Source organism: Hemitrygon akajei, chromosome 13, assembly GCF_048418815.1.
Source record: "Hemitrygon akajei chromosome 13, sHemAka1.3, whole genome shotgun sequence".
NCBI lineage: Eukaryota > Metazoa > Chordata > Chondrichthyes > Myliobatiformes > Dasyatidae > Hemitrygon > Hemitrygon akajei.
The window spans coordinates 46,462,929-46,481,513 of record NC_133136.1 but is presented as its reverse complement, the minus strand read 5'-3'; the positions used below and the strand labels follow the sequence as shown (position 1 = coordinate 46,481,513).

At 41.2% G+C, this 18,585-nt stretch overlaps 2 protein-coding genes across 5 annotated transcripts in view; both read right to left on the bottom strand.

Moving 5' to 3' along the window:
• Positions 1-12,748, bottom strand: part of LOC140737843 (uncharacterized) — a 185,607-nt gene extending 172,859 nt beyond the window's left edge. For 3 of the 4 annotated variants that reach the window (XM_073064541.1, XM_073064544.1, XM_073064542.1), the window contains exons 1-5: positions 12,649-12,748; positions 11,615-11,725; positions 7,756-7,915; positions 7,378-7,487; positions 2,594-2,753 (exon numbers count right to left, since the gene is read on the bottom strand). In XM_073064541.1, coding sequence (XP_072920642.1) covers positions 2,594-2,753; positions 7,378-7,487; positions 7,756-7,915; positions 11,615-11,684 — 500 coding nt within the window. In that variant the 5' untranslated portion in view covers positions 11,685-11,725; positions 12,649-12,748. The remainder of the gene's footprint in view (positions 1-2,593; positions 2,754-7,377; positions 7,488-7,755; positions 7,916-11,614; positions 11,726-12,648) is intronic. The other variant, XM_073064543.1, reaches the window with a different exon arrangement.
• A 3,245-nt stretch (positions 12,749-15,993) lies between these two features.
• The window catches only part of cyp4v2b (cytochrome P450, family 4, subfamily V, member 2b), a 46,325-nt gene continuing 43,733 nt past the window's right edge, over positions 15,994-18,585 (bottom strand). The window contains exon 11 of the mRNA XM_073064540.1: positions 15,994-17,803. Coding sequence (XP_072920641.1) covers positions 17,640-17,803 — 164 coding nt within the window. The 3' untranslated portion in view covers positions 15,994-17,639. The remainder of the gene's footprint in view (positions 17,804-18,585) is intronic.

Genomic DNA, 18,585 nt, shown 5'->3' with positions numbered 1-18,585 from the left:
TCTATTCCTTTCATAATTTTATATATTTCTATAAGATCTCCTCTCATTCTTCTGATTTCCAGTGAGTACAGTCCCAGGCGACTCAATCTCTCCTCATAGTCTAAGCCCATCCCTGGAATCAACCTGGTGAACCTCCTCTGCACTGCCTCCAAAGCCAGTATATCCTTCCTCAAGTATGGAGACCAAAACTGCACACAGTACTCCAGGTGTGGCCTCACCAGTGCCCTGTACAGTTGCAGCATGACCTCCCTGCTCTTCAATGTGCACACACCACCCTCCGAACATCGCTCACAATCCATCTCGAAAAAACAGGTTTCCCACCGGATCGTATGCTACGACCAGATCTCCCCAGCATCTTCTCTCTTCATCTCCTCTCGAACCAAAAGCCCAAGACAACCTTAGTGTCCCTCACCAAGAAAAACTCCCTCTAATTGGATGGCACACATTCCACATCATCCCTCAACTCCAACAATAACCCAAACAACTCTTACAAAGCTGCTAAATGAAATATCTTCAGCATAGATGTAAACCAAGGCACTACACATACAACATAGAACAGTACAGTACAGGAACAGGCCATTCAGCCCACAATGTAATGCTGAATTTCTACCAGAATTTGTCACAATGTCAACTAAAATGTAAATGCTGTAGATTATGAATTCTTTAAATTGTATTATTTGGAGTTCTTGTAAGGAGGTCTTCATGCCACTGTGCAACATTTTAAAAAGGCAATAACTGCAACATAAAACTCCAAAAGGATAACAATATACACCCTATCCTCGTTATATGCGTCTTCAGACTATGCAAATCCCCAGTTATGTGAGGAACCTATTTCTACCAACGTCTCCTTATATGCGTCCAAAAGTTATGAGAGGAGCACCGCTTTCCCGCCGATCCAAGTCACATGCACGCACCTCACAGATACACTCCCGCCAGTCTCTCATTGGTTTTGGCAAGGTGTGGATGTGCGATCTTGCGCTCTTAAACTTTTGTTTGTTTTACCTACGGTGCAGTGATTTTGTGCTTGAAATATTTAACCGTGCCTCCTAAGCATCCGATGTCATGTCCTGGGCCATCAGCTGAGTGGCAGAGGACCGCTTTAACACTTGAAAAGAAGTTGGAAATTATAAACAGCGCGGCATCAGCTCTGGGACGCTCCTACCAGGAACAGAATCTTGCCTTTAAAGTTCTTTTGTTAACCATGTAACAATTACAGCATGGAAAACAGGCCATCTCGGCCCTTCTAGTCCGTGCCGAACGCTTACTCTCACCTAGTCCCACCGACCTGCACTCAGCCCATAACCCTCCATTCCTTTCCTGTCCATATACCTATCCAATTTTACTTTAAATGACAAACCTGCCTTAATTGAACCTGCCTCTACCACACAGCTACCACTCTCTGAGTAAAGAAATTCCCCCTCGTGTTACCCTTAAACTTTTGCCCCCAACTCTCAACTCATGTCCTCTTGTTTGAATCTCCTTTACTCTCAATGGAAAAAGCCTATCCATGTCAACTCTATCTATCCCCCTCATAATTTTAAATACCTCTATCAAGTCCCCCTTCAACCTTCTACGCTCCAAAGAATAAAGACCAAACTTGTTCAACCTTTCTCTGTAGCTTAGGTGCTGAAACCCAGGTAACATTCTAGTAAATCTCCTCTGTACTCCCTCTATTTTGTTGACATCTGTCCTATAATTCGATGACCAGAACTGTACACAATACTCCAAATTTGACCTCACCAATGCCTTGTACAATTTCAACATTACATCCCAACTCCTATACTCAATGCTCTGATTTATAAAGGCCAGCATACCAAAAGCTTTCTTCACCACCCTATCCTCATGAGATTCCACCTTCAGGGAACTATGCACCATTATTCCTAGATCACTCTGTTCTAGACAATGCTTGACATTGTCGCTTGACAATGCGCCAGCCCATCCTAAACATTTGGACAGCATTCCTCCTAACATAACAGTGCATTTCCTGCCGCACAACACAATATCGCTGATTCAGCCACTCGACCAAGGTGTGATCCACATTCAATGTGTATTTTTTTACTGCAAACTATCTCTCAGATGCTGCAAGCAACAGACGATTTTGAAATACAAATGTCGCCTTGTGATACTGTTTTTGTGTCGTATTGGTATGAAAACGTGAATAAATTACAGATAAAACATATGTAGGAAGCCCTCTGGAACGCATCCTTATTTTCTCCATTTAAATAATTATTCACATTATGCGTCGACTGCCAGGAACGTATCCCCCGCATATAACTAGGATAGGGTGTATCTGAGTTGAATACCATCGTTACAAAGAGTTAGCTTAATTACAGACATTGCCAAGCTTAGCATGTATAAGTCATTCCTCACTAAGCTTCTGAACCTGCTTTTTAAGCTACCACATGTTTCGTGGTAAACGTTGATAGGCAGAGAGATCTGTAACTTGGATTCTGCAAGGATGAAGGACTGGGTTCAATATTTCCAGATCACAATGGTATAAGACTTGGTGATACAGATTACAAGTGACAATGTGATGCCTCAGCATTAATTTTACACATTCCACTGAAAGTTCTGAATGAAGATATGGATTTACCTTCGTAGGTCAGTGTTCCAATCCCTTGTCAAATAGGTAAAAAACTGGCAATTCGTGCGCTCAGTGCACAATTTTTGGCAGTAGTGGACATCCGGGGCAAGAACTGACTCAATATCGTTTCCAGGATAATCGATGTTTACAGCCAGCTCGTGTCCACATCCTGCAATGAAATGATATTAATTTCTTTTGTATCAATTATCTGAAAACAAATTATTTATGACCTGGTCAGGATGAAAATCCAGTTTTAACTTCCGTAACTTTTGGGCCTGTTTATTACATTGAAAACAATTTCAAAATGAAAAAGTATATAATTAAATCTCAAAACCAATTTCTAAAAAACAATATCCATGTGACCAACAGCTGTAGTGCACAGTTAATTACTCTCATCATTGACCATCACGGAGGTAGTTGATCAAAAATCCACTCAATCACAACCATAGAAGCCTGGCTTCACCAGGAAGGTGAAGGGTTGCTCTTGACTCAGTTCAACCTCGTGTCCACAAGGAGCAGAATGTATATGCAGTGTCTTATCATCTCATGTTTTGACTCACTAAAGAGTTTCATTTTGGTTTCAGTGTATTAATTTCTAATGCAGATTTAATCCCAACAGTAAAAGCAGCTATTTTAGCCATTCTCAATATGTTTTTACATATAAACTTGATATTAAGAACTGTTCGCGTGGAATTGTAGAAGACATTTTCATCAGGTCCTGGATTCCACATATCAGGAAATTCAGCGGGGCTTGACCCAAATGCAGAGCAGTGGTTACAATTTTGTGATGAGCATTAATTTTAATAACAAACTGCAATGTAACAAAACAAGAGAAAACATATATGTAACACACAGGACAACAAGGTAACTGAAGGTCAGAACTAACTGGTTGAGACTCACTGGCTCATTGAGGTGAGCAGGGATTGTGGATGAGAGCTGGGTTTAAATAGGCTACAGGTGATGAGTTGGAAGTGGCTGGGTGGAGAGTAGGAGTTGCCTGCCTGTGCAGAGCTGATAGGATCCGCCCCACTCCTAGAGGGGGCACCCAAAGGCTCAGTGGGATCTGGATGGGTCTGGTGGAACACCTCGATGAGCGATGGATTCAAGATGAAACTGAGCAGCACCCAAGACCTCCCCTCTGGGTTATACCCTTCCCAGTCAACCAGGTACTGCACACCCCGCCCACAATGATGTGAATCCCTCAGTCAGTGAACCAGGTATACTGGAACACCTTCCACCATCCAGAGCTGCAGGCTCATGTCAGTTGAGTGGTTCATGGACAACCAGCTTGAGGCAGGACACATGGAAGGTAGGTGAGATCCTGAGTAACTGGAAATGGTAAATAACTGGATAGATGAGATGGGTACTCTTTAAGGCACCAGTGAACTTCATTGAGATAGAGCAGGGATCGGTGCACAGGGGCAGGTCTTGGGGGGACAGCCAGACACAGTCCCCAGGCTGGTGGAGCCTGGCTGGACACAACCAGCAGTTAGCTTGGCAGCAGTCGGCTGTGTCCTCCTCTAAGCAACCCAGCAGGGCCCTGGTGGATGGAATCTCCACCGCTGGCTCTTCTGTGGGAACGATGGGAATTGGTGGCCACAGAGCACTTCAAGCATCAGAGCAGATAGTCACTCATGTGGAGAGGTTAGAGGCGGCAAAGCATCACAGAAACATTTCCAGTTGCTGATTGGCTCTTTCAGACTCATTGCTAGTCTACAGATGATGGTCAGAGGAGGAGGTGAGGTGTGGAGGAGGGAGCAGTACACTTGCCAGAAGAGTCCCTGTCCAACACATTGTCCTGAAGGAAACTGTGGCGGTGAATTACATAACCAAGTCTCAGAGGTTAACAGAAGTCTTGGGAGGGCAATGAAGGGGGCCACCGTGGAGAACCAGTCCACCACTGTCATGATCACTATGGAAGGTGACAATCCCATAAGGAAATCCATGGCGATGTGGAACCATGAGTGTTGGTAGATCAGCAGAGGCAATAGGAGTCCAGACCACCACCGGTTGGAGGAATTGGACTAGACACATCGAGAGCAGGCAGCAACGAACTGACATATATCTGCAATCATAGTGTGCCACCAGGAACAGTGTCACTGAAAACTGGAGTCCATTATAAACCTGGATGGTCAGAGAGGGGTGAGGAATGGGCCTCACCGTGCACCGCCACTGTACATGCGGTTGTCAGATGTGTCAGCCAGAGCAAGCTCATGCTGCAGGGCCTGGCAAATCAAGTTCCCAAGATCCCAGATGATCGGAGTGAAGATCTGCAGGATGGAATGATGTCTGAAGGTTGATATCCATTTCAGCCGAGTCGAATTGTCATGACAGGCTGTCCACTTTCGTGTTCTTGGAGTCGGGTTGGTAGGAGATGGTGAATTTGAACTGCTCAGAGAAGAGTGCCCCGTGAGCCTGTTGTGGGTTAAGTTGATGGGCCTGTTGTATGGATATGAAGTTCTAGTGGTCAGATCAGGAAGGGCTCAGTATTTTCCATTAGCCAGTGTCACCATTCCTCCAAGGCCCATTTAATAGTCAGCATCTCCCTGTCTCCTTCTCCATAACAGCAGTGTAGAGGTGAACTTGCACAAGGAAAAGGCACAAGAGTGTGTCTTCCCATCCAGACCTCGCTGGGTGCATGACCTCAGCACCCACATCAGATGGATCCACCTTTACCACAGAAGCTCCAGAGGGTTCAGATGGTGGAGAATCAGAGCAGTGGTGAAGAATCACTTGAGCTCCTTGAAAGCGTGATCCACGGAAGCAAACTAGGTTATCCATGAGATAAGTGATTTGGTGAGAGAGATAAAAGAAGTGGCAATTTAGCTTCATTTTCCTGATGAACTGGTGGTAGAAGTTGGAAAAGTCTAAAAAACAATGCAGCTGTTTGTGGGAGCGCACCAGGACTATTCAACAATGGCACACACTTTCTCGGGGTCCATGCTTATGTCTTGGGGTGAAAGGACGTAGCCCAGGGAGGAAATGACAGGGGTATGGAACTGGCATTTCTCCAACTTGCAATCCAGCTGGGTTTCGAAGAGATGCTGAAGGACTGAATGGACATGATAGTCATAGTTTCAGGGGTCTTTGGAGAAGAAGAGGATGTCACTGCGGTAAACAAGCACACTCCTGTTTAGCATGTCTCAGAGAATCTCATTGATTAAGGCTTGGAAAATGGTTGGACCATTGGAAAGTCTGCAAGGCATCACTAATTACTCATAGTAACCAGTAGATGTTATGAACGCTTTCTTCCACTCGTTTCCCTGGCGGATGTGGATCAGGTTGTATGCAGTCCACAGATCCAGTTTCATGAAGGTCTGGGCCCTGCCCAATGTTTCAGACGCACTTTCTATTGGGGGGGGGGTGGTAGCAGTACTTAATGGAGATTTTGTTGAATCCATAGTAGTCAATACAGGGAAGAAGACCTCCACCTTCTTTTTGACAAAGAGGAATCCTGCACCAGCTGGGTATTTGGAAGGATGAATGAAGCCATTCTGTAGTATTTCAGCGATGTAGTCACTCATGGCCTGGGTCTCAGGATGGGAGAAGGAGAACAGACAATCTCAGGAGGGGTGATGCCTGGAAAGAGGTCAATCATGTAGTCGTTTGGTCTGTGAGGCAGAAGGATCCTGTCTTCCCTTTTACTGAAGGCAATGGCTAAGCCACGGTATTCCTGTCAGAGTTGGTGAAATTGAGAATATCCTCCATTCCCATGGTCAACTGAGATTGCAGGCAGGTGGTCCGGCAGGTGAATTCCCAACTCAGCAGTGAACCAGATGATCCAGTGGGGGCCATGAGTGGAGCAGCAAGGGTAACCCAAGATGACAGGGCTGTTGGGAGGAACTGGGTAGACTCGTGGTGCTCTCCAGTGCTCATTTGCACAGGCTGTGTGCACTCCAGACCCCAAGAGATGTCCATCAGTGTCCGTGATGCAAGAATGGGTAATAGATAGGCTTGGTAGGTTGCACGCACGGAGTCCAGTCCAGAAGATTGCCTGCTGCTTCGGAGTCTATCAGAGCCTCTTGTGCATGTAGAGCAGCTGGGATGTGGCGGAGAACAGAAATAGTAAGTGGGCAATGGTACTAGAATGACAGGTGCCCTTCGTCTCTAGCTGGTGGTGCTGTTTTCCCAGACATAGTGGACTTCCTCTGTAGTAAGCACACAAGTTGTTTCTCTGCCAACACTCACGCTCTTGGGGGCAGAGGGGGTTAAGGGAGAAAACATGGGGAGGGGAGCTGATGAGGGCACGCATTGTGAAATGATTCCAGGAATGGAACTGGTGGAACTGGGGTTCTCACTAGTGACCTGGAGAGACATTCCATAATACGCTGTCAATTCAGAGGACCAGACTGATGAGGCTGGGCATCTCCTGGATAGACAGTTCATCTTTCAAGTGCTCTGAGAGGCCACGATGATAATGGGCCGGCCGTGTTTCCGCATTCCAGCCCCACATAATCCATACAATGTTGTAATTCAGATTATTTTAAGACTGATTAAATTCAGGTCCAGAACTTATTAGTTGGACAATTTTTTCAGTATGATTGCTGAATAATTAATCAGCAAAACTGTTTATTATCAAAGGTTTACAATTTGCAGACACTTAACATATTGTTGTTTTGATTGAGAATTTTGGATATCATTCACAATGCATGTGTTTGTCATTTTGCTGCAATGTGCCACACTGGATAAATTATCTTAGTTACCTGGAGTAAGAAAGAAGGGAATTGGTATCATTAAGTTCAAAATCATTGCTTTTTGACTCAAGACAGGGAAATGCTGAGTTTTGGACATACCTGTGTAATTGAACCCACATTTTCTTAAAGAAAATCCTGACATAACTCCCAAAAGGAATGTTATTCTTGATGGCGTTCCTCTTTCATTGTTTTTGAGGTAACAAATGTAACTACAAATGAATCAGAAAGTCATTACAGAGCTTGAATTCTTCACGATCACCAAGCAAATTTTGTTTTCTTTGCTAACCGCTCTGCACAAAATAACTTTCTAAGCTGTTAATTGGCATTATTTGTTCGTGGCAAACAGACATTTTGAGCATGAAGAAACACAATAAGAAGTGACAGGAAATCATTACATATGAAGGATCCAAGAACACATTCCTCTGTTGAAAACTATGATTACTACAACACAGAATATTATTCAAATAATTGACTAACCGCTGTACTTCATTGTGAAATTCCTTTTTCACAAAGGTGAAAAACTGACAGTGAGGCTCCTCGGTACATTTACGCTGGCAACTGTGTTCATCCTCAACTACAGACTGATGGAAGTCATTCCCCGGAAAGTCCAGACCATCAAAAATCTGTCTATAACAGGCTGAAAAAAAAAGTAGAATGTGAAACTAATTACTGACTAAAAATTAATAATGAAGCGTAAAATAATTTAATTTAATTAAGTTTAGATGATAGACATAAACTTATAATATGAGTTCTCCATATCCATATCTATTGGTCTGGATATGACAGTAGTAATGTTTGAGATTTTACTCATTTTTATCACCTTCCATGCTCAGTTTCACATGGAAGTGCAGAATTTCCTGACAGTGATTCTCTACTCTGATGGCAGCCTTATTTAGAGCACTCAAAAGAAATTGTTAGTCTGATCAGATATTCAAGTATTCATCAAGTGTCTGTAAATTTTTTGTCTTGATTTAACCAGAATTTAAGCTTAGCAAGCTTTGTAATTTTGAATGATTCTTTAGATGTCATAAGTACTTACCTGAGGGAATTACAAGGGATATAAAATACACATTAAAGTTAATAAAACACTATGAATTTGACTGCCTAGCCAGCTGGGTATTTTTTTAATGTTCTTGGCCTTTTCTCCTTGGAGTGACGGAGGATGAGAGGTGACCTGATAGAGGTGTATAAGATGATGAGGGGCGTTGATCGTGTGGATAGCTAGAGGCTTTTTTCCCAGGGCTGAAATAGCTAACACAAGGGAGCATAATTTTAAGGTGTTTGGAAATAGGTACCAAGGGGATGTCAGGGGTAAGTTTTCTACACAGAGTGGTGGGTGCGTGTAATGCACTGCCGGTGGTGGTGGCGGCAGCCGATTCAATAGGGTCTCATAAGAGCCTCTCAGATAGGTACATGGAGCTTAGAGAGCTATGCGCCAGAGAAATTCTAGGCAGTCGCTAGAGTAGGTTATATGGTCAGCGCAACATTGTGGGCCGAAGGGCCTGTAATGTGCTGTAAATTCCTTGTTTGCAAATACAAGCGAGGAACTACAGGCCTAACATCAGAGATAGTTACATTTCTGAGAGAGTATTTTGAGGGACCACATGCACATACAGTTAGAAAGGCAGGAGGTGATTAGATTAGTTAGCATGGCTTTGTGTGTCTCATGAATTTGCTTGAACGTGTTGTAGAGGTAACTAAGAAGACTGACGACTGTGGGGTAGTAACATTGTCAAAGTGGATTTTAACAAGGCCTTTGACAACGTGTCCTGCTGAAAGGAGTCCAAGAGTGGTAGTAAAGGGTTATTTGTCAGATTCGAAGCCTGCGTCTAGCAATGTGCTACAGGGAGCAGTGCAGAGTCCACTGTTCTTCACCATTTATATTATCAATTCAAATGAGAATGGAGTTGGCCTGGTTAACAAGCTTGTCGATAACAGCAAAATTAGTGGGGTAATGGACACCTAAGATTATTGAAGATTACAACAGGATCAAAATAAACTGGGAAAGTGGGCCGAGGTGTGTGAGAATATCTGTCCGGAAAATGGAGGAAATAAATAATGGACAGAACAGAGATCCTCATTTTGCAGCTCGTTAGCCTCTACATCCTTCACCATCTGTGCCAGTCACATCTTTGCCTCCCTTTTCCACCTACTTTCTGATGCCTGCAGGGTAAACCCTCTCTGGAACTCCTTGGTGTCCACTCATCTCTGCCCACCCACAGCTCCCCGGCACTTTCCTTGCAGTGTAGGAGGTGCCTCACTTGTCCCTACCCCTCGTCCCTCATTGCCACCCACAGAGCTAAACAACCCTTCCAGCTGAGGCAGGGCTGGATTCTTGTACACTTCTTCCAACCCTGTCTATAGCATTCAGTACTTTCAATGTGACTTCCTCACATTGGCGAGGCCCAGCACAGACTAGACAACCATTTTGTGCAGTCCATGCACAATGGCTTCTGGTTGTACGTCATTCAGCCCTTCTTCCCATTCCCATGGCAACCTGTCTGTCCGCAGCCTTCTCCACCGCTGTGTGACCCCATTAAGGATCAGCATTTATATACCCATACATCATTAAATATGCCAATCCTAAAGAAGAATGATTCATCACCTTTGTAAAAGATTATCTGGAATAATTTTAACCTGTTAAGAGCAGAGCAGTATTTGTATTTTAAAAGCTACCATTTACTAATATTAGGATGTGATTTCACCTTCCAGGTCATCAGAGATGTCCTCCTTCTTTAAAGGATGGGGCTTCCCTCCCTCCACTATTGATGCTGCACTCACTCACATCTCCTCTATTTCCTGAACATCCACGCTCACCCCATCTTCTCACCGCTTTAACCGTTCCTCACACTTACCTACCACCCCATCAGCCTCCACATCCAACACATTATCCTCTGCTACTTCCGCTATCTCTAAAGGGATCCCACTACTAAACATATCTTTAACTTTATCTTTACCTTTCTGCTTTCTGCAGAGATTGCTCCCTCCACAATTCCCTTGTCCATTCGTCCCTCCCAACACTTACCTCTGCAAGTGGCCTGAGTGCTACACCTGCCCAGACACCTCCCACCTCACCTCCATTCAGGGTCAGGAACTTTTCACCTGTGAATCTGCTGGCATCATCTATCACATCCAGTGCTCCCGGTGTGGCCTCCTCTACACTGGTGAGACCTGTCATAAATCGGGGGTCTGCTTCATCAAATACCTCCACTCCATCCCCCACAAGTGGGTCATCCCAGTGGCCAAATATTTTAACTCTGATTCCCGGTCCTGTTCTGACTTGCTGATCCATGGCTTCCTCTTGTGCCAAGATGGTCCACTCTCCTCTCTTATCAGATTCCTTCTTCTCCAGCCCTTGGTCTTTCTCACCTACGTGGCCTTACCTTTCACCTTCCAGCTAGTCACCTTCCCCTCCCCCCACCCTTTTATTCTGCTGTCTTACCCCTTCCTTCTCAGTCCTGAAGAAGCACCTCGGCCAAAAACATCGGCTGTCTACTCATTTTCATAAAGGCTGCATGACCTGCTGAGTTCACCCAGCATTTTGTGTGCGTTGCTGTCCAATTAAGTGTTAGGTTCAAGACAAAATAATGATTTTTTTTTACATAAGATAGTGTAACAGACTCCAAACTGCTTATAGAAATATCTTCAAGGCCCAAACGTTGCTTCATAAACATCAGCACGGGTTGGTATAGCTTAATTAGCTCCCTCCATATTGCATGTAATTCTCAATATAATTCCTGACGAAGGGTCTCGGCCCGAAACATCGACAGCGCTTCTCCCTATAGATGCTGCCTGGCCTGCTGTGTTCCACCAGCATTTTGTGTGTGTTGTTGCTTGAATTTACAGCATCAAACAGATTTCCTCATGTTTGCTCAATATAATTCTATGCTTTTCTAATCTCGCTGTAAAATTAGGACATTTTCTCAAAGACATTGGTATTAAATTTAATGAAAAAGTTAGGGCACTATGGTAGCATAGTGGTTAGTGCAACACTATCACTGCTCAGGGAATCCCCAACCTCGGTGTTCAATTGCTGTGTCCTTTTCTAAGGAGTCTCTGTATGTCCTCCCTACGGAATGCGTGAGTTTTTCCGGATCTTCTGGTTTCCTCCAACAGTCCTAAGATATACCAGATCAGTTCATTGTTGTTGGAAATTGTCCTGTGGTTAGATTAGGGTTAATTGGGTTTGTTGGCGGTTGCTTGAAGGTCCAGTGTGGCCTACTCCATATTGTATCACTAAATAAATGAATAATCTTGCTTCTAGAAAAGTCAAAGTTTAATTAATCAACTCTTCCTTTGTACATACCGTAACAAAATGAAGGATAAAAAGTCTTACCTTCACTATCTTGTGAAAGAAATTCGGGTAAACCCACCATAAAGTAAAGAAGATATATTAGACTTTTCATTCCTCTGCTCCTTGATGCTGATTAATCCCTTCAGATAATTACTATGAAAATAGAGATGGTGATGTAAATTCGAACAAGAGCAAGCATTCAATATTTAATATACTCAAATATTGTTTCTATAGGAATATTTCTTCAGGAATATGAATAAAATAGTGCATTTAAATTCATTCAATTAAGCCTTCAGAAAGTAAATTTCTTGAAACTTGCCCACAACTCCAGCAGTTCCTATTTTATGATACGGAAGACCATTATTCCATTAAATTAAGTCGGGTCTCAAAGCAATTCTGTCAATCCATTCCTCCCACTAATTTTCCTGTAGCATATTCTCTCATGTCCATCAGTTCACCCTGATTCTCCTCCTACCCAACTACGAGTGATATTTACACCAGCCAATTAACCTACCAGCAAGTCTTTAGGAGCAGAAGGGAAATAACAGGGATAATATGCACACACAGAGCACCCAAGGACAGGACCAAATCCAGATTGTTGGTGTTATACATAACACAGTATAACTCACCACAGTGCTGCTACCATCTCCACTGAAGCAAATAACACTGCTAAACCTGTGCCAGGTCTAACTACTGAAAGAATCACAGGAACTTCCCAGTCCACTGCTGGATTCCTCAAATCCAACAACAGAGAGCGGTTTGAATGATAGCAGTAATCAGACATGATGACATTCATATTTTGCATCCTTGCACCAGAGTTCCAAACTTCCCCATGGTTATGAAGGGAAATATAGGTAGCTCCACGTTGCTGACTTTTTTTTGAGAATATTCAAACCGTCCTATTCCACTATGTTTTTGTAATGCAATTCTGAGTATGCCATAATCACTCAGAGACCCCTATTCTAAATGTGGGCAGGCCGACTTAAAATGGCCACATTTATGCATTTATAATAATCTTTCCAAATAAAAAATTTGGAAATTCATTTAGTATAATCTTGTGATATAAAAATAATTACCTGTTTTTGTCTTGTGGCAAAATTTTAAGAGATTCTTGTTTGATACAGCAAAGTTTCCAGACTGTGTTTGTATTATTTTGCTGTTTGCAGTCTGGAAAATGGAAACTACTGCAATATATATGTACATTTGACCAAGGTCAGTGACTGAATGAACGCTGTTAAATTTTAACTAGTGCTTATAATGAAATGATTGCATTTACCAAAGACTTGATATTTGCAACTGATTTCCATACATGCCTGAAGATTTTAAAAGTGATTGGATTAACTTTGAGTTTGTTCATTTCTAAGCATTTCAATTCACTTGGATATCCAGTGATCTTGCTTAAACCTGCTTGAAAATACAGCTGTTGGGATATTGAGAAGACAAAGGAGCAGGCACCCTGCTACTTTCAATGATTTGTTGCTCTCTCTCCTTTAAAATTGCCTCTCAGAAATCCACTTTACAAATCATAAATTTCCCCTGTTTAACACAGGGTCCATTACAGATTGACTCCAACTCAGTGTTCAATACCATCAGCCCCTCAAACCTTCTTGTCAAGCTGCAAGACTGAGCCTCTGAACCTCCCCTTGCAACTAGATTCTTGACTTCTTCACTGAGGGACCATCGAGGAGGTGTTATCCACCAGTAATGACCTCCATCATCCACCCTGTTCCCTCTTTTAGCTAAAGCTAATAGGCAGGAGGTACAGGAGCCTGAAGACCCACAACTCAAGGTTCAGCAACAGCCTCTTCTTCACTGCCATCGGGGTTTTGAGCAGATTTGAAAAACCCTACCTCAGACTATATTTCCCTCACTTGCACTGATGTCAGGATGCCCTTTGCAATAAATTTGTGAATAAACCTGACAATAAGCAATGAAGCTTGTAATATGCACCTTATATTTATAAAGGGCTTTCTGTCGCTTACAGAATGCATATTCATCCCTACCATCTGTTTCCATGTGGGCAGTTTTTCATGCCACTCCTGCCAACTTAGTTCAAGGTGTCCAAATATAGCAGTTTTCCATGTTGCAAGAACGGGCAGATGGCTGCCCTGCATGCATTCTGCAAAGATGTTTTGCAAGTATGTAAATTGTTTTATTTTAATCATTATTCCTCATTAACACTCCAACCTCAAATAATTTCACTTTTGCAGCTTGCTATTGCTGATTGGTTTGTATCCATGTGAAATGCCCTGATTCATATTTTACTGCTCTGCTGTATGTATTTCATTTTGGCAGCTCAATAAGAGTAGTCTGTTGTGTTTTCATGCTTGTTTCGGTTACTGTTGTATATAAAAGAGAGGAAAATTGTGTGCCGTCCACTTAGGATGGTTAGATTAAGGGGAGGTTTCTCTGGTGAGGGACACTAAGGTTGGGCCTGGAGTTTTTGTTTGAGAGGAGATTTAGAGAGAAGATGCTGAGGAGAACCAGTCGTAGCATATGATCCGGTGGGAGACCCGTTTGTTCAAGATGGATTGTGAGCGAACGTGCGGAAGGTGGTGTGTGCTTTCACGTTGACCGAGGGCCCAGCGCACGAGGGACAGAGGAGTTCAGGATGAGCTCCAACTTGTGCACATTTAACTGTTTAATTAGAATGGGCCATTTTCTTTTTGTTATTCTTTACTAATCCTTTAGTTAAGATTCAAAAATATAATTCCTTTAATCATATGCCATGTACTGGCTGTTACTTTGTGATATTAATTTGTAACAGAGTAGCAAATGACACAGCAAGCAGGGTGTTTCACATGGTACAGCTCATACAATGAGCATTTTGAAACTAGTGTGACAGATTTTTCAGCTGCTGTGGGGCTGTACTGTAGGTATCTTCTGCTGCCTGGGAACTCAGTTTGTGGCTACACTTCTAAACTGTGAACTGTTCAGGTTACAAATGGTTCACAGAACAGCATCCTGCCGCAACAAAGGAATGACTTGTACACCATTTGATTTTTTCTAATTTATTTAAATATTTATTACACCTCTTGTCTAAAGAGATTTTGCCTGTTTTTTCCATTCAGATCGCTCGATCAGTTTCTGGTTCAGTTAAAGCAACTTGTTAACGCTCTAAGGATATTTTTAGGTAAGCTAGAAATAGAGTTAAACGTAACATTACAAAAACAGAACATGATGGAAATACTCCGCAGTTCAGTCAGTAATGTAACACGTTGAAGGTCCTTTATCAGAACTGAGAAAGAGAGGAGATACAGTCGGCCCTCCTTATCCACGAGAGATTGGTTCCGGGACCCCTCGCAGATGCCAAAGAAACGCCGATTCTCAAGTCCCTTCTTTAACCTCAGTGCGGTGGACTTTAGGACCCAGCGGAACCCCTGACCTTATTTAACCTGTCTCCGAGCAGTGCTCTTTAGGACCCGGCGGAGCTCTGAATCCGCAGAGTTTCTGTTCACGAAAATAATCACAATCACGATTGAAAATAAAGTAGAAATAATAAAGCAATCGGAAAGAGATGAAACACCATCGGTCATTGGAAAAGTGTTAGGCTACAGTCGGTCAACGATCGGAACAATTTTAAAGGATAAAGTGAGAAAGGCTCTGCCCTGATGAAAGCTACAATTATAACTAAGCAATGCAGTGGTTTAATTATTGAAATACATATGTTTCTTAAGTGTATAGAAAGGTAAAATATATACTATTTTCTAAGACAAACGTTTGACTAACTGATGCTAAATAATACCAGATGTACCTGTTCTGACTTAGAGTAAGAGAACTTCCGATTTTTTTCCATCCCAATCCACGTTAACCCACGCAAATCCTCCCATATATTTTAAATCATCTCTAGATTACTTATAATACCTAATACAATGTAAATAGTTGTTATACTGCATTGTTTAGGGAATAATGACAAGAAAAAAGTCTGTACATGCTGGAACGAGTGCTAGAAGAGCATTTCCGGGTTTTCTCGACTCGCGGTTGGTTGAATTTGTGCATGCGGAACTCGCGGATAAGGAGGGCCGACTGTAATTCAGTCTTACTTTTTCTCTCGGTAATGATGAACAGTCACTAATGCGTAGCATTACCTGTTTCTCCCCATAGATGCTGCCTGACCTACAGAGTACTTTCAGCTTTCTGTCTTTTGACATCTCCAGTTTTTTTTTATTTTGATATTCAAACATATTTGCTTTAAAGATTATGATTCAGTTTATTCTTATCCATATTTTCTGTAAAAATATTCATGATCTGTAAAACAATAAAGCACAATATAATGTCTGAAAATAAATACATAATGCAGAAAAGTTAATCTGGTCCTCAGATTTTATCTTCAAATAGAATGTTCACAATGTGTAGAACAATAATTAAACTTATATGCTTCTTGCCCAGTATCTTTTCAAAAGATTAATATAGAGACAAAATTCACTTTTTTCAAAATCCAGTTTAATCTGCAAGCAGTAGTAATAGTAGAACAACGTTATTCTAAACAAACACTCTTTAGTCAAAGTTTTATGGACTTTGCACCTGGTATATCAGGAATTGATGTTCGCTAATAACGCTTTGCCCTGTTGAATTAAACAGGACTGTATTCTTCTCAAAACAATTCAACTGCCATCAGTATAATGAATTTGATTACCTCTCTGTTTTCCCAACTAACATGTAATAAATGACAGCGAACTCTAGCATTCCACTTTTTTGTTGTAGTCAAATTAAGAAATGTAGCAAATAAATCCTCAAATGTTCACTACATCACTTACTGATCTAGAAATTGATTAAATTAACTTAGCAACTTCACATAAATTGTAATCAAGGTTAATTTTATTATCAGAGTATGTATGCAGTATACAACTCTGAGATATGTTCTCTTCAGATAGCCATAATACAGAAAACCATAGTAGTTGAAAGACATCAATTCCCCCCTCACTCTCATATATTCATTTATGAATACTTTCTTCCTTCATCTGTACCTAATCTTCTGTATTTTGTGATATGATTTAACAGTTTAAACTGTTGTGATATGATTTAACAGTTTAAACAGTTTATCAGAAAAAACAGTTTGCTTTAAGTCATTCTATTTGTTATCTAACTCACTGTTACAGCATACTTAAACATTCAAGTTAAATTCAAAATCTTGAAAATACCTGGGGGTATAAATTTAGACTGAGACACAGGATAGATATTGCAAAGTGAAAATCCATGCTGTACTGTGCCTAAATTTCCATTGACATCAATGGGTAAAAACAGAAGATGTGAGACAGGCTCCCAATTCACTATTGCTAGCCTTTGGTGAACGGCCAAAAGTTCAAATTTCAACATTCAAAGTAAAATTCAAAGTAAGGTTTGAAATAAAATTTTCTCTTTGATTTATTTTTATTGCAATAAATCCACATCAAAAGCTTTCTTCATTTACTTCATTGTCTCTGGATCGGTATTCATAATGCTTTTATTTTGAGTTAAATTGTAGTGCACTTTATTATTGAAAAAGAGGCTTCAATTTTATATTTTATCATGTGGAAAAATATTATAATTTTCCATCTGCGTTATTTACAATTTATATTTTTACTAAGTAATGAATAGCAATTGTTAGCCTCAATCAATAGGGTTATTACAAAAACAAATCACCTTTACAGACAGATAAAATAACCTTAAGGTTTTTGCAAGGAACATTTACAATTAAGAAATGAATACCCCGCAACTCCACTAGTGCGATTTGTTTGCCCTGTAGTTATGATCGGAGATTAATAATCCAATGCTCATTGCAATATAATTAGTGTTATCATTTTTTCTATGAAGATTGTAGAAAGCATTCATGCAGAAACTACACATCACAAGCATCCAAGCAGCTAGTTTTGCAACAATGTACAGTAAAAAAAGTTTCTAAATTTATAATGCTCTTTGATGCAACAAACTTGGAAAAAAAATAAGATTAAGGCAAAAATATAGTCACTAAGGAATATCTCTATTTATAAAATTAATGTTCTGTAATAAGGAGAAGAAAATTATACAAATTTCTCTGCATCAGTCAAACCGGCATCGTGATAGCTATGTGTGCTCCTTATGGCAAAATTTATTTTGTTCTGTGCTGAAGTTCTATCCAGATACCATCTCGTGGACGCAAAATTAATTCCCCCACAAGGTGAAGGTCTTCACAACTTTGCTTTGCTTCTACTTGGAATCGTCGAAGAATAGATGATAAAATTACTTTTTCCTCAAGTATTGCAAATTTTTGACCTAAATTGAATGAAACATTAGTTAAATACAAGAACTAACCTCAATTGCACTATTTTAGTGCCATTACTATAATGAAGCATTTCAAAACCAGCTGATGTACTTCATGAACAGAAACAAAGTGCTAGGATGTGAGAAAGTTTACATAGCCTTTTTTCAAATTCAGAAAGGACACAATGATTGACTGGACTCCTCCTGTGCACATAACCTTGCAGCATTCTTTGACATGAACAGAAACAGGCAAGCACTTACTCATGTAACTAAAGACGATCTTAGAGATGGAGAGAGGTAACGCTATAAAGGAAAATTTCCAAAATAGGCAGCAACATTTGTATTGCTAAATACTACTGGCCACATAAAGCAATAGAGATTAGCAAAAGAGGTGATAAAAGATTTGAAGCAGACTGGAATATGACTGATATCATTTTGGACATGTTGCTGTTACAAATTGGAACAGGGGAGAATTGGAATCTTGTAGCCAAGAGCCAGTTGCAGTGGGAATTTCAGCATGGTGGAATGAGCTGAGAGAGATGTAGATGATGAAATTGGAAACAGAAGAACTTGATTTGGCTAGAATGAGGAGACTGCAGCTCAACTCACATTCAGGTGGCTCTGAGAAGCAGTTTTAGTTGAACCCTTGCCAGTAATGGAGACGACAACTATGGGGAGAGCCAGATCTATTAATGTGCCTCTGGCAATTAAGAATGAGTAAGGAAAGCCCTGGATACAGTGCATGTTAAGCTTTCTTGAGACACAGGAGCTCACATGCAGGAAAGTAATATTCA